The sequence below is a fragment of the Pteronotus mesoamericanus genome, unplaced genomic scaffold (genome assembly GCF_021234165.1).
Source record: "Pteronotus mesoamericanus isolate MK-2021 breed Mesoamerican mustached bat unplaced genomic scaffold, CSHL_Meso_final contig_32, whole genome shotgun sequence".
In the NCBI taxonomy this organism is placed as follows: domain Eukaryota; kingdom Metazoa; phylum Chordata; class Mammalia; order Chiroptera; family Mormoopidae; genus Pteronotus; species Pteronotus mesoamericanus.
Genome location: NW_026555134.1, coordinates 7,848,958 through 7,873,882, shown reverse-complemented (window position 1 = coordinate 7,873,882; position 24,925 = coordinate 7,848,958). Strand labels below are relative to the sequence as shown.

The following is a 24,925-nucleotide window of genomic DNA, read 5'->3' as shown; positions in this document are numbered from 1 at the left end:
GGCAATCATCCGAATTGGAAAAGAAATTATGAGATCATAAGACATTTCCCATAGACTCAAAGCTTTCCTTAGCTTCAAATAGAGTGAATATTCATTGCTTGTCCCACAAAACTGTGAGAGCTTGAGCTAATGTCAGCAAATTTCAGGTAGGGTGTTCAGTCGAATCCACAGCTGAAATGTAAGAGGACAAGGCGTTATTAGTTGATGCGGTTTGTGTTGTCCTGTTTTAACTAAGCTCCGTCTTTAGCTCTTGTTTGAAATTTGTTAATGAATTGGTAGCTGGTTTTCCTGCTTGTGGGCCCATTCAGGAAATGAAACACATAGTAGTCACCCAAAACAAGCTTGAAAGAACCAAGCCCTCCAGCAGGCTCTGCTTCTGCATCAGCTGCAAGCAGCACAGCTACCTCTTCTGTAATCATAGGGTTCAAGGGATCCTCAGTCCATAATAGTGTGAAAATAACTGTTGAATTAGCAAATTAGTAGCATCGTATGATTCTTCCCCCTCTCTTTCCCCTTCCTTAGCCAATGCTGAGAACTGTAGCTATGACTCCATGGGTGAATCCAACAATGATCACTTCCAGCACTTCCCACCTCCCCCTCCGATCTTGGAGACAAGTCCCTTTGAGTTGGCCTCAAAGAAATCAGCCGAGATCCAGCAGGTGAACAGCCCAGAGTTAGGAGTTGGCATGGCAGCCCTTCAAATGCAATTCAATTCTGCTGAGAGGGAGACCAACGGAGTCCATCCCAGCCATGGAGTGAACGGAATGATTAACGGCAAAGCTAATGGTAATAAATCTCTTCCAACACCAGCTGTCCTGCTTTCCCCCACGAAGGAGCCACCACCTCTGCTTGCCAAACCAAAACTGTGAGTATTTCTGCATGGTTTTATAATACTTTCCATATCCCTGCTAAACTGCCTTTCTGGTCAGTGAAAACTTGGTGCCGGGACTCAGCTGTGTGCTGTGTTACCACTTCTGCAGGCAAGTTGTCCCTGGCTGATGTGACTTTGCCACCAAGTGGGGTCTTTGAAAAATATAAAAGGCACCTAAAAATAAAGAAGGTAAATGAGAAGCTTGGTTACATCTGCCCTTTGCTAAAAGCTGTAACTGGTTTCAGCTGTGAAAATAGCTGTGCTTGGTGTGGCCTGCCAGTGTACTGCAAGGATGTAACCACTTCCCAGAGGTGATGGGCAAAGGGACCTGCTTTGAGCTCTCAATTAAAAGCATTTCCAAATGTTTTAAATTGAAGAAACAGTATGAAATCTGATATGGATAAGTATGGGAAGACTAAAAGCTGGGGATGGAAATTCATTGTACAGAACCTGGAGCGGGGGGCGGGGGGCGGTGGTGGACTGAAACCAGAGATGGCCAGCCTTGTCAGGAAGGAGCGTGCCTTTCACAGCACGACCCCCTTGACTTCGGAATTCCATGGAACTGCATATTTCCATGAATACCGGCTTCATATTTGATTTCCACTATTTTCTTAGGATGATAAACCTTGCCTGAGCTATTTCCATTGGCACTCCACAGCAGACAGTTGTTATGAATGGAGCCATTACAGTGTCAGAGAGAGGCAGAAATCAATTAACTCAAAAGGTTCTATCATAGCATAACAGACCTTGAATTACTGCCCTGATAGAGGTCAGTGGAAATGTCAGAGTCGTATAAAATGTATACATACTCTTTGAGGTCACATTTCCTTGAGGATGAATGTGCCAGGCTCTAGGAAAGCCCCTTAGATTTTCCCATGATGTCTGGTGTTTTTGATTTGGGGCAGGAAAGATGACTATAGGATAGGAGTTATTCTTTGTTTCTCTTGTACCTAACGGTCTACTCTCTTTTCTCTGTCATCAGCTCATTTGTTAGACGTGTTAGAATATGTAAAATGTAGAGTATCTATGCCTACCCTGCACTTAATTCTGAATGCCGCCCAGGCTGGGTTTCAGGCAGCAGAGCTGCGAGGTTTATGTACAATGGTGTGAAAGACGGCAGGTGAACAGTGACTACCTGTGCTCTAACTCCACTGAGACATTAAACAGGTAAAATGCGGTCGAAAGTGGCAGCTTTAAAAGAGATTTACGCTCTCGTAGCCTCACCGCATAAAATTAATTGCCACTGCTGACCCCTTTTATCTTTGCAGTTTGAATATGTATTTGCAGGGCTTTTAATGAAACCAGGGGCCTGCTCTCCTGGGGAAGGAAGAGTGAATGTTGTTTAATGACTAGGAGTTGTCTGTGCTCTCGATTAAGTGACCCGTATCCACCGTAATGGCTGTCATCAATTAGCTATAAATCACAGGAGAGCAACTGAGGAACGGGGAACGGGCATTTCAGCCCTTCTTATCTCAGGGGTTTCAGCAGCTCTTCAGCTGTCAGCTGCGCTCTATGGTGGTGTTGGTGGGCATGTCATAATGGGGGGGGGGCATGTCTACAGAACATAGACAAAACAGTTTTGTGATTATTAAAAGGATGTGTAGCTTAAGCACAAGTTTGAAGAGTGACATCATGATTTGCTTATTAGTCAGATTTTCGGTAAAAAATAAGATACAGGAAAAGCGTATTTTAGTGTTTAAGGCCCATAGAAGGGGCCACTTATGCTTCCCTTTGTGAGGAAATTTAGGGAAAGGCAGAGCACCTAATCGCAAAACCCGGTAGCTTAGAAATGGCATTTACTTGTACCAGGTTTTTCTACTGTTTGCTTTTTAAAATCTTTAGGTGTTTTAAGTATATCCTTAGAAGCACCACTTAGCAATTTTCATATTATATACTTGCCATTTACTAGGTGGAAAATCATATGTGATGGCACTTTAAAATACATATTAATTTTTAAGTTTTCTTACGAATTATACTTTAGGGGCTTTTGTTTTAATTACAGAGTAAATGCATGTTGATGTGATAATTTAAACAATTCAGAAGTAATGAAAGAAAAAGTTGACTCTCGCTCCTCCTCCTCTTCCAAGGCACCCTCTTGAGGGAACCAACTTTATTGCTTCAGTGTGAGGTCTTCCTCTCCTTTCTCTCTTATTGCAGTCTTTTCTGAAAAGGTTTGCTCATTGTTTTAAAAGTTGTATTCATTGATAGCGGAATGTTGTTGAATAACATCTGCCAATAATTTAGCGTGGCATCTAAGTTATTACTAATTAATGACTATAGTTAACTGCCAAGTAAAATTCTTTCACAAGCCCTTTTACTTCTTTTTATATGTTGGAGGGAAATGAGATTTTACCTCTTATGGTTTGCAGTGAAAAAGTATAGATTGCTCTACTGTTTTCTTATCAGCCTATGATTTCATTCCCCTTCATAAAAGAAGAGGTTTATGTCTTGGGAGTTTATGGCATTTCATTCATCTGAGTCACCTATAATTGAACAAATAGGAAACAGGAGGGGCTAATAATAGGAATTAAAATATTTATTCTCACAATAAATTAACCTGCAAATGGTGGTTAATTTGTCAGATTCCTGAAAAAAGGTCATTTTCAGAAAGAAAATCTCTTTTAATATTTGTTCTCTCTCAAATCACTCCAGTACTGATCTTGGGAAGAAAAAAATCAGACTAAAATGAAAAGATAGAAATATCATGAATTCTTTTCTCTAACAAGGTACGGCCCTAATTTGTTATCCAACAGAAATCCGCACCAATCGCCTCGTAACCCTCCAGGCTCTGGTTAGGTCTATCATACCTGTCCTGAGGGTGAGTTCTGGGCTCCGTGCCTGGAAGCATCTATTATATTTCTGTATCTCCAAGTGTCTTTGTCCCCGACTCTGTCCCTCAAGTGTAAATTCCACATGATTATGTGTGGGCCATTTGGTGTCAGTGCCATGCATATTGGACTTGGGGAATGCCTTCCCCCTTGCTGTGGGACCAGAAGGGCACTTAGACACCGCACAGGAAAAAGTCATAAATCGGATTTATTTATGTAACTGATGCTTAATCTTCTATTACAATACAGAGAAAAGAAGCAACAGGTACTTAAATCAGATTTCTTATCAGAGAAAAAGAGAAAGGAACAAACATAAACCTAACTTAGGAACTATTTGTTATATTGTTTTCCTTGTTTAGAGTATACCAGGTAAGTCTGGTTGCCTCCCACTCTCTACAAATGATGAATGAATGTTCAAAGGAAAACATTTTTTTAATTTAAGGCTTAGTGTATGAATAGGAAAAAAAATCCCTGATTTTCTTAAATCCTATAAACTCATTCATATTAAGGTATTAGGGATTTTATGTGACACCCTAGTCTGGTTCTAGAGTGACAATGTAAAACTACCTCTTCGTAAAAATAAACAGTAATAAGGCCAATACTAATTCTCTGTGTAAAATCAGAGAAGTGTTCTCACCCTACACATGTGGGGGTGAGAGATGTTGTGTTTAAGAGACAGAAGAAAAGGAAATAGCAGCCTCTGTCCTCTCTTTATCAGTGACTTAGCTGTGCCAGGCTTGCTAAATTTGGAAGTTCTTTATGATTTCCTCCACACTCCTAGACACAAATTTAAGCACAAGTTGTTCCCTGGCCTAGAATGTTTACTCCCTGGAATGTTCTGCTACTAATGGCTGCCTCATTCTTGCTTTCTACTCTCAATTTAATGTCTCCCCCTTCCCTGACCACCCAATCTGAAGCGGCCACCCAGCCATTCCCCAATAAATCTACCCCTTTAATCACCACATAGCATGTAATTGTTTCTCATAGTGTCTTATTTATCTGCTTGTCAGTTTGTGTATTGTTTTTTTCCCCACTACTGTAAGCTTTTTGAGAGTAGGGACCTTGACTGTTTTTTTCACTGCCCTTTCGCAAAAGTAATACCCAAAACCATTTTTGAATGAATGAAGCAAGAGGAGATCAAGAAGGAGGAAGAGAAAGAGCTCCCGCATTTAGAGTAACCACGTTTGTTTGGCTTAACTTTGAACCTTGATATAACATAGGACTTCTATTTTCAAAGCCCACCAATCCCAGTTTTCCCATTTTACAAGACTTTTAAGACTGACATCACTTATCTTAAAAACAAAATGAGTATGAAAGAATTAAATAAGATTCCCATGGGATAGAACTACAGTAGAAAAGTTTGTCCAACCCAGCTACTTAATTTGGGAGCCCTATCATCTCCTTCCTCATTTCTCCTGTGTTCTCATTTGATTAACATCTTACTTTAAAACATTATGGAGCAAACGAGACATTTGGAAGGTCCAGGAGGACATTATCGCTCTCTAGTACATACTTGCACTGTCATCTGGCCACAGTACAATCAAACTATTTCAAGGTGTGTGTACTTGACATGTTAACACCCCCATCACGGGCCAGACCCTGGACGAGGGGCTGAGAGCTTCTGTGCTACTCCCTTCCTATCCTGTTTATGTTGGACGGCTGCTCCAACTCCGATGTGTGGCTTGGTCAGCGTAACTTAGAAAGTTGAACATTTTTCCATCCTTTAACCTCTGCTAGTTAGGGTTCAAGAATTCACTAGATGACTATTTGACATTAGAATACAAATGGTTTCCTGGGTTCCATTCTAACATAAACCTTACCTGGTAGATTTAAACATACATACACACAAACACAAAGGCAAAAGAGGATAAGCAAAACAATTTGAGGCAAAATAGGTAACAAAGGTCAAAGAGATAAGATCACCAAGCAGCTGTGAAGAGGTCCTTAAACGTACATAAATGTATTTAAAAACCTAGCACACTTTTCATTCCCTCACTATTAATTATCTGCCAAGTGTTGGGTCATGCTGGGTGCTGAGGGCACCAAGGTAGAAAAAAACAAAAGCATTATCTTTTAATAATTTATAATCCCGTGATCTCTAAGATCATTTTGGCAAGAATAAACACAAAATTCTACACGTCGTTTAATATCACACAAGTTTTGTAGAAGAATAACCCACTCCTAAATTAGATTCAGCGCATCCAATTGCCTTGTCTTCCCAACTTGATGTTTGGAAGATAGGCCATTCTGTATTTCATTCGAAAAACAGAGGCACCTGCTCCCATTTCTCCTTCCGTGATTTTTGTTTTCTGCTGACTCACATCAAATTCCAAAGCAATTTAGTAGCAGCGAAAGTGCAAGCTATGGAACCAGAAGGGCCATGATAATAATATTAGGGCAAAAAGTAGTATTTAAAAATTTGTTACTATAAAATCGCCCACACACATACACCCTGTCTCACCAAACACATTGGAGAATAAGAAAGGTGCAATGTAGGCACAATTATGGCCTTAATTCTCTGGCCATGTGGACATGGGCTCTTTGTAAATATAACATGATGATGACTTTGCATTAACAGTGTTGGTGTTGGAGCACTTTGAAAATCACCCCTCCCTAAAATGCAAAGTCCAATCAAGAAACTTCCTGAAGTATGGAACTTTTAACTAAAAAAATAATATTTTGATGTATTCTTCCTCATGGCTTTTTCATGTAAATATTGGCTCTGTCACAGTGTCACATTCTTAGATATTAGGATAATAGGGCTTTGCTATGCTAGTCTCTTGGTGAATATAATGCTGTAATTACATTTCCAGAAGAAAGTTGAGTCTTTATTTTTATGGTTAATGGTCTTATTTAGTGTGTAAAATATAGATGGAAATTCTTGTAGATACTGTATGTACATTTGAAGTAGTATTTAATCATCCCCAAGAGATTCCATAGGTACATTTCAAATATTTGGTGCTTTCTAATCCAATATTTCTTCCACATTTCTATCTCAGTTTGCCTAAGTAAGTATGAGAGCTCCTTTGGTAATTTTAAAGTAAGTTGAAACAAGTACTCTGCTGAGCAAGGACTTTTTAATTTTGAAGGGGGGTAGTAGTGCTCAGCTTAGAAATAAAATAGAGCCACAATTGAGCAATATGCTTAGAATATGCTATGAATATATGTCAAAATATTAACAATTTAGTGTTAAGCAAAAAATACTAGAAACAAAATAACAAAATATTAACAATTTAGTGTTAAGCAAAAAATACTAGAAACAAAATAACATATGAAGCTTGATACTAATTTTATGAAAAAAAAATTAAATAAGAGACTTTAACCAAGTAAAATGAGTATGATACATTTAGAAGGAAATATACCAAAATGTCACCTATGGTTCTCTGAGTGGTAGAATTTTGAGCAAACTATATTCTCTTGTTAACCAACTTTTCAACAATAATGTTTATCACCTTTATAATTACAAAATGCAGTATTATTTTAAAATAAATACTTTCAACCCTCTCCCTTTCATCCTTCCTCCTCCATAGAACCTCAGCTCATTTTGCTCCTCATCATCATGGATGCTCTCTGATAAAAATAACAGTAACGAAGCTCAATTTTGAGCACAGTCGGAAGCAGAAAGTTCTGGCACTGAATGCTCTCACCTTCTCTCTTAGAGCTTCCCTCTCTTTTCCCAGAAGCCAACGACGTCAGGAGTCCCTCTGGGTGTTTAGAACCCATGCTGGAAAGCCCTCCCCAGAAAAATGCCCTGCGCTCCAAAATGACTTTGCTCCTCCACAGATACTCTTTTAACAGCCCCCAACCCCCACCAACTAAAACTGTCATTCCTTCAAATGCACATCTCAGGTATCAGGATAAAAGTGATATGGATGAAATAATTTTCTTGTTTTAAAGCCAAAAATAAGCCAGATATCTACAAGACCAATATTTAAGGTATAATCCATACAAGGCCTTCCACAGAATGGATGAAAATTTTCCCATAGAAACTGGTGAAGGAGAAGAAAATATGGTGAAAGAAAATTGAAGTTCTGATTTAAGTAACAATATGATCTATAAATTATGTGATGACAACATGTGCCTTCAGAGGAAGGATAGTTGTGGTAACTGTGAGATTAAGAAGAGTGAAAAAGGCTGAAGAGAACGAGAAGAAATTATAAGACATACCAAGAAAAGAATCGTTTATTTCCCAGTAATAGTAAGAACCCATTTGAAATTAGAGAGTGAAAACTCATATTCAGTTCAGTGAGTGAACATGGTTTCATGTCTGTATTTCAGCCCTAATCAACACTCTGTAAAGAGGAACAAAGGACACATACAGTTGGTGGTGCTGGCAAGATGGGGATGCTATAATGTTTAATTTGATGATCCATGAAAAGTATCACTGGAGCCAGCATCCAAGCAGTGAGCAGGGTCAGAGAGGGTGGTAGATTAAGCCAGATTAGGGTTTAAGGGGAAAAAAGATAGGACTCAAGAAAATGGAAGTGGTCAAGAAAATGCAAGTTATGCCAACAATGTAAATAACTCAAAGGGAGTGTGAGACAGGAAAATATGACAAAGGGAACAGTAGATGATCAGCGTGAGGACTGTGTAAATTCAAGATCTAAAGAAAGAATTCTTTCCAAGTGGTAAAGGAATTGAAGGTTATCTGTTTAAATGTACAATTTAAGTGGAAGTTAAGGTCATAGGAGTAGAGGAAGTGGTCAAGGAACCATGAAGTCATGATGTTAAAGGGAACATTAACATGAGTGATGGCCACAGTTGATGGCAGGAAACCAAATGCTAGGTACTAAAGTCATTGAGAGCAATGAGGAAATACCAAGGCTGTTGGTGACAAGCAGCGAAGAGAAAGTGATTATAGGTGGGGCACACAGACTTCAAAAAGAAGCAGATGTTGAGTGTCCTAAGAGTAGCTTTGGTAAACGAAGAGCATGCAGAACCCTCCTCACGCAGAGGAGACCATAATGGGGTTAGTAACCTAATCAAGGAAAATCAGATTTCAGTTAAGGGCAAAAGCACTTTCAATGGAAGAGCTTGAGGAAGTGGGAATATTGATTAGAAACAGTTAAGGAATCTCATGGAAAATGAGATCTATGAAAGTGACTCTAAGGGACAACTGGTGAAGGAAGAACAGAAAGAGAGCTTGTAGGTTTGCACCTGAGGAGATAAGGTGAGAGAACTAGGACATTCATCCTGGGGATTACTCGTTGTCATTTCATGAAGAGCCACTAAGATTATTCATAGTCAGAAGCGGGCAGTAACATTTCCAGTGTAACTCATACTTCTTTTTTAGTCCCCTGTTTATTTCAGTTATATTTCAACACCGTGATTTATTTTGTACTTACTAACTTCTTCTATTGAACTAAGACCTTCAGTGGGGTTTTTATTGAACAAGTCTATTTCTATATTTGTGTATTTTGAAACAAGTCTCAACTAATGAGTCTCTAATCCATATAAGTTGACTTTCACTTCATGTCTACAACTTGTACTACTAGAGAATTTATTTCTGTCTATTGAAGGCTGAAATACAATAGGTTGTCAATTTTTTTACTGTTGATTTACTTTTTGTGTGAATGTGTAAGTTTTTCATTCAAACTAATACATCACCTAATGGTGAGAACATTTGTAACAGGGAGGTTTATTTTAGTTGGTTTCTATTACATGTGTAAAAGCAGACTGTTCATTTTCTCAACAAACCTAAGAATGACGGTTTCCTTACTTCCTAAAGTTATCATTACAAACCTTGTGGATAATACTGGAGATGATGTTTTTTTGAAAATCTTTTCCATATGTGGCAAGGAAGTAGATAGTCTTTCATTTTGTTTTAAGAATAATATGCATATGAAGCTAATTCAGTAAAATATGTGGATTTTATGGAACTATGTAGATTTTTATTTCCATGGCTGGATAAATCACATATCAATTTAAGCACATGAATTTGCTTCATTATTCAAAAGGAAATTATAAATTCATTACAATCAGAACCTCAAACTATACCCATTTCCTATTTTCTGACCTCTGGTTCCTACTAGGATAATACTGGCTCCTCTGTTTATCAGGGCTTTTGTGAAAATACACATTGATTGTTGAGGCTTTTTGATGATGCTGAGCGAAAATGCCTTAGTAAAGATGGACATTTATTTTACTTCTATATCTGCATTCTCTCTGTGTTTGCTAGACTTCACTATTCTACTTCATCTCTACTCAGAATCCTTGAAAATGCATTTGCTCTGTGCCCTGCTCCATATCACAATGTTCTTTAGGTCTGTTGTTGTTTTTTTTTTTTAATTTAAATGTAATGACATATGTGTCCACAGCAGGTAGTATTTGAGGGACTCCAGCTGTGAGCCTCCTGAAAGGAAGCTAGTAAAACCATTGAATCACTAAAATACTATCCAAATATTTTTACTTCACTCTCTCTGTCAGGAACCAAAACAAGTAGGTGCTGCTATCTGGTATCTTTTTTCCTCAGAGGAGTTTATAAATAGGTCAAATATAGGTAATTATATGCCTCAGCTATAATTTAAAACTTGCTGCTTTTCTAGTAATTGCCATTAAATGTGAAGCTTGTGAAAGATTTCTGGAAAGACCACAAATATTTTCTCGTCCTCATTTCTTTCTTTGTTGAAATAGCTCATATGCCATCTGGTTTCAAGGATGTATCATTATGTGCAATAATGTCTTCTGTCGGGGGGGAAAAAAGCCATAAAGAAATGTCCTAAGTACAATGCAGGGCAAAGTAAAAATGTCTCTCATTCTCTGTAGTTTCTAAAATAGAGTTTGTTGCTTGGACTTCCAAAGAGGCTTAGTCAGAGGAGTAAATTTCTTGCCCCAGGTGATTGTTTTTATGTCTGTTGCCTTCCTTTCCTTCACAGCCTTTGCTTTCTTCAGAGGATACCCTCTCCATCAAATGGAAAATGTTCGCATTTATTTTTATTCTCTCACAAAGCAATCTTAACATATACAGGAGAGCACTATTCATGATGAAGCATTCCAGAATCACAGCAAATTTCACTTCATGCTGGCTCTAATTATTCTACCTTTAAAAGCAGAATTATATTTGGTTTGTCATCATTAAAACTCTCTGAGACTAAACAGCTGCCTTGCTGGAAAGAACTATATAATAAAGAATTTTTTATTTTTACCATAATTGGCAGAGAGGAGTTTCTAAAAGTAATTCAATGGCTCTTGGATGTCCTGTTTCTTGAAAAATTGATTCACACAGGGGCCCATTTGTGCCATTTGTTTATTGTTACTTTGCTTTCTAACAAGGGACCAAAAATTGCCTTTCTAAAGTGAAGGTCGGTTTTATACTCCTGGTGGTAGAAGTAAGCAATCTAAATAAACTGGAATTCTTACTAAAATTGGAAGTGAAATGTTTTGAGGAAGACGCATATTTTAAATTTTATCTATGCTCTTGGTCCTTTTGGTCAGGACAAAGGAGGATGCCAGCTGAAATTGCTGCTGGAGTTGCACCTGGTGCAACACCCTGCTTTTTTTGGGCGCTAACGCTTCATCTCATCAGCTGTCTTCTCCTACGGGAGTGTCTTGGGACAGATGCGCTCCATGGCAGGCCCCAGATGGAATCCAGCTCAGGCCCCAGGCATATAAATCTGGATTTGGGTAGAAGGAGGAGGTTGCTAGTGGTTCATGCCAGCCAAGAGGGATCAAAAACAACTGTTAATGTGGTGTGCTCTTGGGAGGCCCCCCTGCAAGGCTATGTCTATGTTAAGGGGCTAGGAAGGAGGTTGGCCTCTTAGATTGCCATTTTCTTAAGAACTTGTCCTCTGAAAAGTGACTAAAAGTTATACCAACTTTGTAGACTCTGTAGGTGGATAAATTAAAATTTTGAATTCATCTCTTTCTTCCAGATCCTTGTTAGTCAGAATTATACACACTGAGTAGTCTAGAATTAATTTCATTGATTAATTAATATGAGATATGTTGATATGAGAAAATAACATACCTTTCTTGCTAACTGCATTCCTCTTGGTTATGAGCAATCTGTCAAATATAAATCCCAGATCAGTAGGTCATTTTTCTTCCTTGTGTCAAATTTCCCCCATGATGTATTTTCACATGAAATTTGTAAGTATAAACAAGTCACATTCTAGAAAACAAAATTTTCGTTTCTGAGTTCACATTGAATTTAGTGTGTCCTTCAGTATATTGTTGAGAGGCAAAACAGGATTATCATGAACTGTACATCATAAAACCACTGTACACAGTCATACACAAGAGCTTCCACTTTGCGCCAGCGACTCCATGCCTGACCAAGGCAAGTTATAGATCAGATGTTTATTTTGATAAAAGCAGTTATTGTCATCCTGCACTTAGAGTAAGTAGACGTGATATACATTTTTTTCCTCCCGGAAATGTTATGGCTACTTCTTATATAACCTGAACATGTTTCACATGTGGCATTTTAAAATAAGGAATTAGTGAAGTCACACACACACACACACACACACACACACACACACAAATATTTCAGAGACTTTGGACAAATATAAGTAATCCAATATTAATTATTGAGATATTTAGAAATTGATGCTATGGTACATTGACTCTCATTTTTCCAGTCATGAATTTTTGCTACACTGAACTATGTATATCCTTGTCAGGTCTCATGGGGGCTGGCAGTGCAGCTAGTCAGCATCTCCATCGGTTTCTTAAACATTCTTTTTCTCATGACATTTTCGTGCTGTGAAAGTAGTGTCCCTGAAATGCAGGAGACCCCCCTCCCAGGGTTCCCCGCCTCCTGCTCCATGCTCAGCTGGCTGCTTTCTGGGCTTAAAGCACAGCCATTTCCCTGGAACTCCCCTTCTCTATCATTTTTGATATTATCTGTCAAGTATTTTGCACTTCTTTCCTATCCTGGGTCCCCTGATTTCTAAATGCCATGATTTGCTTTTTTGTTTTATTCTCTCATTTGCCAGAAGAATGCCTTCCAGCAGCTTTCAAAGAAAGAGTGCAGGACAGATTGTTTCTAGACCCTGCTTGTTGGAAAAATGTCTTTATTCTCTCCTCACACCAAATTGGCCATTGGGCTGCATTTGGAATTTTAGACTTGTCCTAAGAATTTTTAAGGAATTGCTTCAGATTCTTCTAGTTTCTAATGTTATTGCAGAGGAATCCAATGCCTATCTGGTTTCTGGTCCTTTGCATGTGACCTATTTTTCTTTTTATTCTGAAAATATGTGGAATATTTTCTTTATCCCCAGTGTTCTGAAATTTTATGAGACCAATATTTTCAGACATTGTATAGGATAGATATTTGGTGGGCTCTTTTAATCTAAAAATTCATGGTTATACATTCTGGAAACTTTCTTTTATTATTTTTTAATTTTCTCCCCATTTTCTCTGTTCTCTCTGAAATTTGTGTTGTTAGGATATCAGAACTCCAACCTGATGTTCATATTTTCTTTTCTTGCCTATTTTTTTTTTTTTTTGTGCTTTCAGTAGACCCCTTCTCCTTTGTTTCCCAGATATTGTGCTGAATTTACTTCTGCTATCCTATTTTTTTGAAGGCTTCTTCCTCGCTCCCTAAAATTTTTATGGCATTCTATTCTGTTTCATGAATGCAATAATATCCTTTATCTCTTTGCAGATATTAATCATTGCAGGGTTTTGTTTTGTTTTTAAGGAGAAGTTGGTTATTATTTTAATTTAGCTTTTCCTCCCCTTCCCTGGATTTTCTCTATTCTTTCAAGTCCCTTTTTTTCCTCTTTATTTGAACTGAATTTCATGCTTGAAGCTTTTCTTTAAATTCTCATGACCTCTGACACCAAAAAGTTGAGTGAAAACTATGATTAGGATTTGTCAGCTAGTAGGTGTCACCTATTAAACCAGAACCCCTAAGCGCTAGTATCTGCAGGTCTTTTTTAAGGTTAACCAGTTTCTCCATAGGGCAAGGTATTCAGTCTTCTCTGTGGGTGAGGGTAGGCAGGGCAGACACATGTAGGACAGACAGCATTTGGGAGCTGAGCAGGGGGAAAGGGCTAGCTGTCATCATTTAGTGGATACATTCATTTAACTCCTTATCCCTATCCCCATCCTCAGCCTCTTTTCTTGCACCTTCATTGTGTTATACTAGGAGTGTCTGGATCTGAAGCTATGCTGGCTCTACAGCTCCATGACACAAGCTTCCTGTCTCCTTGAGGTGAAGGAGGAGTGGTTGACTAGCTACCAAGAAGTTGAGGAGTGGAGCTGGCTGAACTCCTACAAACTTTCAACCAGTCCTCCTATATTCAGCTTTGTCCCTGTCCTGCAGGTTCAAGAGAATCTAAAGGTCAAGGCTTCAGTTGCTCAAATTAGCCTCCTTCTTGCTGACTTCACCTTCTGTAGGCACTTGGCTTTTCACTTTCCTCTCTTGCTCATTGACAACTCATCCATTCACTTTTCAGTCTAATGAATATATAATACTCACTCCTTTACTCTTAATTTTTTTTTTTTTTTTAGGATTTAAGAAATGAACAAAAATAAACACATCCTTACAATTTTTAAGTAAATGCCAGTTTGTGACTTTGGAGCTTGTTTTTAAAGTAAGATTCTTTCCAGCCTAAGAGAGCAACATTGGACAGAGAATCTCTACCACCCACAAGCTAAGGGAACTTGGATAAACTTCTCAGTGCCCCTAAGTCTCAGCTTTTCCTTCAGTAAAAAGGATGATGACAGTACATACCTCACAGGCTTGTAGTCACATGAAATAATGTGCTAGCACAAAGCATTCCTCAGGACAAATGCTCAACTGATAATGCCTATCGATGTTTTGTTATTATCAAGAGAATGATAACAATGCATCCCTAGACACTTGACCGACCATATAGAAAGGTTCCGAAATGAGAAACTTGCAAAACTTGCAAAACACTTCCCTTGTTATTCTCCTTTTTGCTTCCTCCACCTTAAAAAGATGGTAAGGAAAAAAAAATACATATTTATAGAATTTGTATAAGCATTTGGGGTAAGCTTTTCTTTCTTTTTTTCATTCAAATCACCGTATTGTTCCTGGAAATTACAGATATGAGCTCTTGTGAGTTGAGTATCAGAAATGGGGGTAGTGCTGATGGTAGGTTAAGATAAGGCTACAAAACGTTGACAGAGAGCTCATTCTTTTGTGCAAGCTCCCATGTATAGTCATGCACAGAATTGTCATCAGACCCATGGAAGGAGTATTCCGTGAGACATGGTACACATTGATGGCTAAAGGCTGAAAATTCATTCTTGCTTGTCTCATTTTCTGCTCTGGAAAAAAAAAAGGCATTTTGTTTTGATAAGCAACTGAGATGTCATTTAGGAGATGTATATAGACCCTGGAGAATTTAAAAACATCTCTTCCTGTGACAAAGAAAGGTGCAAAGTAAAATATACCTAGAACTTCCATCCAAGTTCCTGGCATTGGAGAATTCCCTGTTCTGCAAAGTAATACATACAAAAGGCTTCAACGAATACATGCAGAAGAAATTTAATATGTATTGTTTGGCATAACCCTAGAGCAACCTGAACTGACAAGAAATCTAGCTGCCTTTTCTTGGAGAAGATCAGTCCTCCAACTCTTGTTTGCTCCTAGGCCAGTAAACATCATTGGATGTTCAGAACAATGCAGGGCCCCTTGGAAATGTCATTTAAGGCAGGGAACATTAAGGCCAGGGAAAATTCAGAAGAAACATTGCCCCTGAATAATGTCTTATACTCCTACACAATCAGCCTACCGGCTGAGTTCAAAAGATGGGTCAAAACAGTTATGTACTCTCTCATTAACAAACTATCCATTCCATAAAGCCTGTCAGGAAGCCTTCCTATCCCCTCCCTCCTGGTCCTTGATCCCCTGCCCTCCTCCTCCCCGGGTCTTGCCTCTCTGTCCATCAGTTCATTTAGTACTTCCCCCCTGACAGCATTACTGCTGCCTGCCCACCACCACTCCCCCTCGCCCCGCCTGCTCGCCGGACTGCCAGTAGGAAGGAAGGAGGGTATTTAGAAGAGGTCCTTCACTTTCCTGGGAGAACAGCTGTAAGAAAGAAGACCTCACTCTTGTTCATATTAACCACCTATTATAGTAAAATTAAAATGTGTCGTTACATGAACAAATCTGTCTCTTTTATTTATCCAATCCTTTCCTTTCTATTATATTGCAACCAGAATCAGGGTGTCAGAAAGAGACTGGGGGTGGGAGCCAAAAACCCATTCATACTTGAACACTCCTTTCCTCTAAAATATTTTTCTATCTCTTCCTTCAATTTTAATTGGGTAATCTTGTTTTGGGTTCTTCTAGTAGCCTGCTTCATTGTATACATAATCAACCATGTGAAGATTGTTCTCAATCTTCACATGTTCACATGGAGAACATGTGAATGGTATGCTTGTTTTTTGTTGTGTTGTTTTGGTTGTGGTTTTCCAATGGGAGTAGTAGGTTTTAGCTTTAGGTCTACATCACTGATGTGGCCGGAAGTGTCTCTTCTGGGATAGTGGACATTAAGTGCGTTGTTTTTGATTCCAACTTTCCCATTCCCTGTTCCTCTACCTCCCGTGTTCGCAAATTACTTTGATTACCACTAGGTGAAAAGTAAAGTTACTCCTACTAATAGCTGGACATTTTACTAACATTCCATGGGTTAACCCAAACTTTTCCAAAGAGAGACAGATGAGAAAGACCCAGAAACTCTCTAATGATATGTTATCAGTGGAGGGAGCTCTGCTATGAAACGTCTGCCTGTAATCACATTTTAGTTTGACTCCATTTGTTGCCTCGGGTTTTCTTTCATTTTTCCTTTCTCAATAATGGCATCATTTTGTGAGTACAAAATATTTGCCTTAATAAATATACCCCCTAATTTTTTCTGTATACACACACATGCACACGCACATAGGCAAAGCACACATACACACAGGTACACACACACAGTGTATGTGTATCAGCAGCCCAGGCCTGTTCAGGAGCTCAGAGAAGTCCAGGTGCACTGGGAGTCTCCTGGCCCTTCCTTCATTTTTATAAGGTTGCAGCCACTCACATGCCAAGTCCTTACATCCGTTTCCAGAATGGGAAGGATGGAGCAGAGGCAATGTTTTGTGAGGTTCTGTTTATTTTATTCTGAAGAACATCCTTTCCAGCAGACTTTCCCTTAAGTGTCATTACCACAACTGCGTCTTGGATCCATTTTTAGTTCCAAGAAAGGATGGGAAAGTGAGTCTCTGGCAAAGGGGAATGGGATTACATGACTGGCTGAAACCAGTCATAACATTCTTGGGGCTCACACAGGGCTCAATATTTAAAATATCTCCATCCATTATCTGGGGGGAAAAAAACACCCAGAATTCAATTTGGGTGGAACAGGATGGATGTTAGGAAGCTAAGAAACAGTGGAAGGTTGTTGGCCACAGCATGTTTAGGAACATTCACAAAGGCTGGCCCTCAAGTTCATTCTTTCAATTATGAGTGACCTCAATGTCAAAAATGTGCTGACAGTTGTGATGAAGAGACAGGGAGAGAGAAGCAGACTATTAGAAGAAATAGCAGTTGGGGGAGGTGAATGGTTACTAATATGAAGTGTGAAATGTTCAAAGATAGAAAAAAAAAGGAGCTTAATCTGATTGTATAAAACAAGAGTGAAGAGGATTTGTCTGTGTGTATTCTTCTAAAATTTCATTTTTTTCAAAAGGCAACTTTAGGCACCTTTTAGAGCACAGCTAGAATATGCAAAGTGATGACCATGTTTACAATATTGGCTATACAAGATTTTGTGCATGAAAAATAGAAACATCCAGACTTAACCTGGCCTGTAAAACGAAGGGGGCTAAAACACTGGGTGTGCTTACCAGCAGTCCTCAAAATAGTAGTATGGAAGCTAACTAACAAGATGCTCAAACTTTTAATATAACCCCAAAATTGTTGATGTGAACATATTTGGGGTCTTCCTTTTTAAAAATTTGTATGCAAGTTACAATATTTTTGAGTGCCAGATGGAGAAGACATCTGTAGAGAAGCTGAAGAAAACACACTAACAAGATTAAGGCAATTTAAAAGAGTGATTGGCTGTGCAAGTTGTGAGGAGTTTGCAATAGATACTCTCTAAGTACAGCATGTTCACTTCACTTAACGAATCATAGAAATGGCAGATGCCGGTTTCTTTCCTAAGACAATTTTCTTTGTTTATAACATGCCCTGCAGTAAAGTAAAAGCATACTACTTCGTTTTCCCTGAACTCTTTTCTACATTTTTTTAGTGAGATTCTAGTTATTTCTACTAATGTGGGGCAGTTTTTTCAATCCCAGATACACCTAGCTTTACAAAGAACCTATTTGATAGAATTCTTTGTTCCCTGAGCCTAAAGGGACCTCTTAATTATCAAACAGACCCAGACCATGTTAGAGAAAGAAGGGATAATTCAATGCATACTCCTAAGCCTTCAAAAGAGCGCAGCGTACTGGAAGGCAAATAGTTCACTTCAAAGAACAAGGACAGTATGATTTTCTGAGATGCTGTGGCAGTGGTTTCCGCGGAGCATAACATGCAGAGCACACCAGCTAGAGACGGCAGCAGCTGTGTGGCTCATCTGTTGCCCAATGCATTTCCTGGACTGTGAAGTCTGCGTGGAGGGGTAGCGTCCATGAATTCCAAGAATGGAAAGAATCTGACCACTCTTTTTCATTTTTAAACCACATCACCTTTGTCCTGTTCCTCAATTTTCAAGGCCATTTCACTTTGCATTTTTCATTGATTTGTGGCCAGCAACTGATTTGAAAAGGGGGAACTTAAAACTTGTTATTAGCCAGGGTTTGGAATCAATTATGCTTCCAAAGTCATCTTCTATAACTAAGATCTCATTCTCTAAAGACACACTCTTAGAAGAATGACATGGCCATCGGTTGGCGGGGGTGGGGGGGGTGGGAGGGTTGATACTTCAAGAATGCAAGATGACTGAGGGAACCTCTGTGGAAGATAAGAGTACATACATGAAACTCATATGTGGCAAGTATCATGAATGGTCCACATGTGTGGTCATCTTAACTGTGTTTCTGTAATGTGAGTTCTCCCTGCCTTTCCATTCCTAGTGCCCCCACTCTATCTATGAGATTTGGGCCTGGACATCTCATGTCCAAGTAGTCCCACATCTAAACTGACCTTTCTGCCTCCAGTTTCTCCCCATATTAATCTTTCTGAACCCCACATGTTCACACCTACTCCAACTAACAGCAAATCAATTCCTTTACTTTTTATCATTTTACTTTTATGTGTGCATATATAACATTTAAAATATTACAAGTTGCAAGTGACAACATTAATAATTATAATAGTTACAGAGCAAAGAGTTCAAATTATAAAACTTTCTTAGAAAACAAGTAGAAGTCTTTCAAGCACAAAGCCCAGGCAGGGAAAATTGCTCATTTTGGTGATAATTAATATAGAAGCTCAGATCTTCCCACCACACATATTAAAGGCATCCCAGAAGCAAGCCGTTGCCCAAGATGAGTGTCCCCATCTACTGTGTAGATCGCTGTTTCAGATCTGCTTTACTACTGCTGTAATTAGAATTCTTCTCTTGTCCCTTGACTTCAGGCTTGTGGCATTTATTTATATCATCTTCTCCCTGATTTAGCGAAGATCATTGTCTCAATTTAAAAGAACTCTTGATTTGTAGATTACATGAGGATGCTTATATAAACAACAGGCAGCATAATAATTCATTTCTTCTTCTTAATTTCCATGTCCATAGGAACTTGGAAAAAAAAATGGTGCATGACATTTCCAAAAGATGGTTGAGCTTACAGCTTAAAAAGTAATTGTAAATTTTGTAATGTTACTGGGGGACATATTTCATATCATCAGATAGCCTTCAAACCCTGGAAAACATTCTAAAAGATGTTTTAAAATAATTATAAGAGAAGACAAAATTGTGACAAAACTCTCTATAGACTCTATTTGCACTCTTATGGTTCTACATTTTCCCTTTGTGAATGCACTTTTTTAAAAAAATAGGCCTATTTAATTTCTCTAGTCTAATCTTATAATTTTGACTTTTGGATTGCATACTTAAAAATACACTCAAAATCTAATTGTGAATGTCTATATTTGAGTTAATGATAACTTTTATCTCCAAAAATTTCATCATGCTATGATTTCTTTTTTTCTCAGTTGGAATTGACATGTATTAAGTTTCTTAGTCAACCGAACAGGTGCTTTTAGGATAATTAAGCATGAGACTACCAGAAAGAACCATTAAAAGCTAGAGTCAGCGTTGGTGGTAGGGAAAGTTCTTTTGAAAGATGGAAAATGTTCATTTAATAGAGTTCAAGAGTTTAAGCCAAAAGAGCTGGTCAAGTTGTGTAGAGGAAAAAAAAAGAAAAACTCTGCAAGACTCCCCCAACCGTACTTCTCTTTGAATAGCTCTTCAACTGCCAGTTGTCTGAAATTGATATAAATCCTCCCATTCCAACAACTCATGAACTTCATACAGGGAATGATAGCAACTGCAAATGAGTTTAAGAAAACAGGCTGAATGTCATTAAAATCTTTTTAAGATGTCCTGTGACATCTGTTTTCCATTTTGCTATTCTGTTTAATTAACTTCAGTCTTGCAGAATTGCAAAAATCTTTTTTGCTTAAAATAGTATCTTGAAGGAAATGACCTTTATTTAATAGAGAAGAATGTTAAGTGTAACATGTGCTTGATTAACTTCATCCCAAGTTTAAAATTTTTCCATGGGCTTCCAGGTCTCTTCCTCTGTACGGCTCATTTCTGTATGACCAAATCAGACGCACAGCAGTGGAGAGCGCTGACCCTATTGGTGCCCTGTCATATTTCTAAGATACCAAAAATGGAAGAAATTTTAAAGAGAATAGTGACAGTTGAGAAAACTATTCTTACTTGTTTTCATCCCTATTGTTTGAGGTTGCTCCCTCTGAGCTCGTGAGAAAGTCAAGTCCTGAGAAAGATTTCTTCCTTATATTTGTGGGTATGAGTGTATGTGTGATCTTTCTGACAAGAATAACTGTCCTGAGAGGGAGAAAAAAAAAGCAGTATAGCCTGTGAAACCTGGAATGTGAGTGCCCCTTTCGCTGAGGTTCAGTGGTCTTGGGAAGCTTATATTGGGCAAATCTTGGAGGACAAACAGGAACATTTTGGAGCGGAGGAAGAATGGAGAAACCCTGACTTAATCAACAGTTGACTTTATTTTTCTGTTTGGCAGAGCACATAAAAGTCCAGTGCCCCAAGAACAGGACACAAAGGCAAAAATGACTGCATTTCAACCTGCTCTGGCTTTGCTAGAGGAAACCTACTGGGTTTCTGGCTTTCTGAAGCAGACGTACGCTGATGGTTAGCTGCCTTTGCTCTTACTGTCCAGAAGACATGCTCAGCTATTTCGTATGGCTTCTGAGAAAGCAATGTGGATGGCACTAGACCGGATTTTTCTATTCAGAGGAATTAATTGGTTTTAGTTTGCTACTTCTTACACGAGATCGGGGCTTCTCTGCCTCAGCAGGGTGATTGTTGCTGATTCCCCCATTCTTCGTGAGCTCTCTACCCAGTTGCGCTTGGACACATCTGACTTCTTTATCTGCCCTAGGCTGGTTTCGCCCTCCCAGCTCCTGCTTTTGCTTAATCCTCAAAGGAGATGACCTTAGCTGCCTGGCCTCTGGCTCAATGTTGAGGCCAGATTTGTCCTAGAGAAGGAAAAGATATATTCAAAAGAAGGTATTTGGAGGACTCCCAACGTTCCCACCTGCTCTTGTCCATTTGCCCGACCAGCTCTTCATGTGAACTGCATGCTCTGCCTTCCGGGAGACACAGACTAGATTTGGCTGCCCTTCGTGTCCTTCCCTGGCACTGAGAACGCCTCTGTGATAACCCTCATGTAATTACTCTGTAAGAGCTGTCTCCCCACAAGACATAGGTTCTCTGACACCCAGCTTGTATCTGCCTTGTTAATCGCCTTGGCCCAACCCCTACCCCAGTAGCTGACACATAATAACCACTCAGTAAATATTTCTGGGTTTAATAGATGGACTATATTCATTGTCACACTGAGTGGCATTTATCCATTTGAATGCTTAATTATATCACTAAGCTATCCTATTCTGGGGGAATACCATGTCTGTGGAGGTATTGATTACTTTTTACTCCCTAGCAACAAGCACAATTCTAGGACAGATATTTAAATTAGTTCAAATGCATTTTAAGTTTCTTCTTTTTTAAAGATTTTATTTATTTATTTTTAGGGAAAGGAAGGGAGGGAGAAAGAGAGGGAGAGAAACATCAATGTGTGGTTGTATCTTGCGTGCCCGCTACTGGGGACCTGGCCTGTGCTCTGACTAGGAATTGAACAGGCAACCCTCTGGTTCACAGGCCGGCGCTCAGTCCACTAAGCCATACCAACTAGAGCTGAAGCTTCTAAAAATGGGGACTCTATAGATTTTGGGTGAAGACCTTAATGATGTTTCTTATCCTATCATTAGGCAGTCCTGTGAAAAGGCACTTCTTTACTGCAGATTGCATTCAATTTGTACTGATAGAGCCCCCGGTTTTATTCGGCTCCCAGTAGGTAAGCAGTACCATGGTTTTAGGTCTGCAGGTAGCTTAACGATAAACTTAGAGTTTTGATTGAAGCTGGTCACTCCAGTCTCCATTGTAGAGTGAGTTTGAATGAAGTTGCTGACTAGACCTTTTAACTTGCTCTTCTTGTTTACTTTCTGCTTGTTTTGTTTGTTCAGGTCTGGCATGGAGCCTAAAAATAAAAGCTTGCTGGCAGTTTTACTTTCACTGTGATTCAGTTTTGCAATCTTTTCAAAACACCCTTCAGGAGACCTCCATTTATCTGTGGACATCTGGTGGATCTTCCAAAATAAACACAACATAAATAGGGGGAATTTAGAAATTTCCAAATTGTAACATATGTGAACTTGCTTCCTTTGTCTGAGAAGTCTTTGTTCCAGATAGAGGGGAATCCCAGAGGAAAAAATAAGTCTGAAAGCTCCACGAGGTTCTCTGCCTTTGCTCTCCCTGGCTGAGGGGGGTGGGGGGAGGGGAGAGGAACCAGGGGGCAGAAGCCAGGGAATGCCTCTCCCCTGTGACAGCTCTCAACTCAGAGGACCGCCCTCTGAGGCAGCCACCTCTGGAATAGGGACCAGAGAGATGTAAGTGTCCCTGTTACAGTCAGGGACTGCTCGCTTTTCTCTGTACCATGGTCAGTCTGCGAAGTCACTGCGCAATAGCCTAGCACAATCTTAAGATTATAGACAGACTCCTCTGATTTCTCCAAAGTATACAACAGACCAAAACAGATGCAAGATAAGGCCTAGGGAAAAACAGAACTCCAGTCTCACGGTCTTTCAACCGTGGACTGGAGGATTCATAAAATTTTAAAGCCAAGGGAGCCTCAGAGGTCACTTGCTCCAACCCCTCCACACTGGTCATGTGGTGGTGAAGAGGACAGTAGAGGCTTTGGGGTCAGGCATCCCTGTGAATCCTGATTCTACCTCATTATTCTGTCAGTGACCTTGCGGAAGTCATTGGCCCTCTTTAAGCTTCAGTCTTATCATCTATAAAACAATATAGTAATAGCACTTATGGGACTATAGAGATGATTACATTCCAAAAAATTCATGGAAAGCACTTAGCATAATGTCTCTTGCTCAATAAATTACTAAATTGATAGCAACTATTTATCATCATCGTTATCATCATCACCATCAAAGCCAGGGTTCAGGACCCAAGTTTCCCAATTCAACATTTCTTTCAAATTATCTCCATACATTGTTAATACTGCATCTTGCACCCCATTCTATGTTAAAGTACAAACAGTGGTGATATCATTAGTTTAGAGACACTGGGCAAATAATGGTGCATTCTTTAAAAAAAAAAAGTTCAGAGAATCAGGATAATCTAATAACCTAAACTTTATTTTAGATTATGTTTCCATATTTATATTTTAATAATGTCCTTTTAGAAACACAATTTCTAATGTATGAAGAAATGCATACTAAAAAGAGTTCTCTCCCACTTACTGTTTTTGTCCCATTCTCATTCTGATACTGTCACAGTGAACTTTTATACTTGAATACACTCCACTTGCAAAATTCCACGTGATTGTTTTGGTAGTAAAAGAATTATCCATGCAAGAGCTGCTTATGCTGTTTTGCATGGGATCTAAGCAATCCCAAGGAGCTGGTTACCTATGGAGGAATGCTAATAAGCTCTGTGTGCAGGGGAGAAGAGGAAGATTGAGTGAAACTTTTCCAATTTTTTTTTTTTTTTTTTTTTTTTTTTTTTGCTGCTGTATGTGCTCAGGAATGTTGAGCCTGTTCCCTCAGATTCAATCATTAAGTCTTGCCCCATCATAACTACACTAAGGTTAGGATATCATGGATCCATATTAAAATCAAATTTACACCCCTACTTCATTCTGACCCATGAAAAGCCCCATTTTCTTCACTTCTCTCTCCACTTCCACCAGTTTAGATCTGGTCTCCAAGTCTGACGCCATTTCCTTTTCTTCCTTCGTCCCCCTTTAAGCATGCATACGTGAAGTCTAAAAGGCTGCTCTGATTATCAGACTACCCTAAGCAAACTGTTCCCTTCATCAAGACTTGGAACTCTAGCACTGGTGGTAAAACCTGAGAAAGAAAAACCCTGAGACACAAACATGAAGCCCGAGGGGCAAAGACAGCATTTTATTCCTTCAAGTTTTTCCAGGATTAGCACAGTGCTCAGCGCATAGTACATTTCAGTAAATATCAGAATGAACAAATAACAGACCTTCTCTATTTCTGGTCAAGTTATGAGTATTATAGCAATTCTTTTGCCAGGGCAGATAAATATTATGAACCTATGGATCTTGTGAAAGTTATTATTTTTAATGGTTTTGAGATTAAGTCCCAGAATTAATAAACTGGAGTCCATCCAGAGAATGGAATATTACTCAATTCTGAAAAGAAAGGAGCTACCAAACCATGAAATGACATAGAAAAACCTTAAGTGTGCATTACTATATGAAAGAAGCCAATCTGAAAAGGCTGCACACTGTATGATTCCAACTATATGACATTCTGGAAAAGGCAAAACTACAAGGACAGTGAAAAATCAGTGGTCACCTGAGGTTATGGGGAAGGGAGAGATGAATAAGCAGAGCCCAGATTTTTAGGCTACTCTGTATGATACTGTATGGTGGATACATGTCCTTACACATTTGACCAAACCCATACAGTGTACTAATGTAAACTGTGGACTCTCGG

General features: G+C 39.0%; 1 protein-coding gene across 3 annotated transcripts in view; it reads left to right on the top strand.

Annotated features, from left to right (window-relative positions):
• PALLD (palladin, cytoskeletal associated protein) overlaps positions 1-24,925 on the top strand; it is a 348,613-nt gene that overhangs the window by 178,901 nt on the left and 144,787 nt on the right. For all 3 annotated transcript variants that reach the window (XM_054576070.1, XM_054576069.1, XM_054576071.1), the window contains exon 10: positions 523-865. In XM_054576070.1, coding sequence (XP_054432045.1) covers positions 523-865 — 343 coding nt within the window. The remainder of the gene's footprint in view (positions 1-522; positions 866-24,925) is intronic.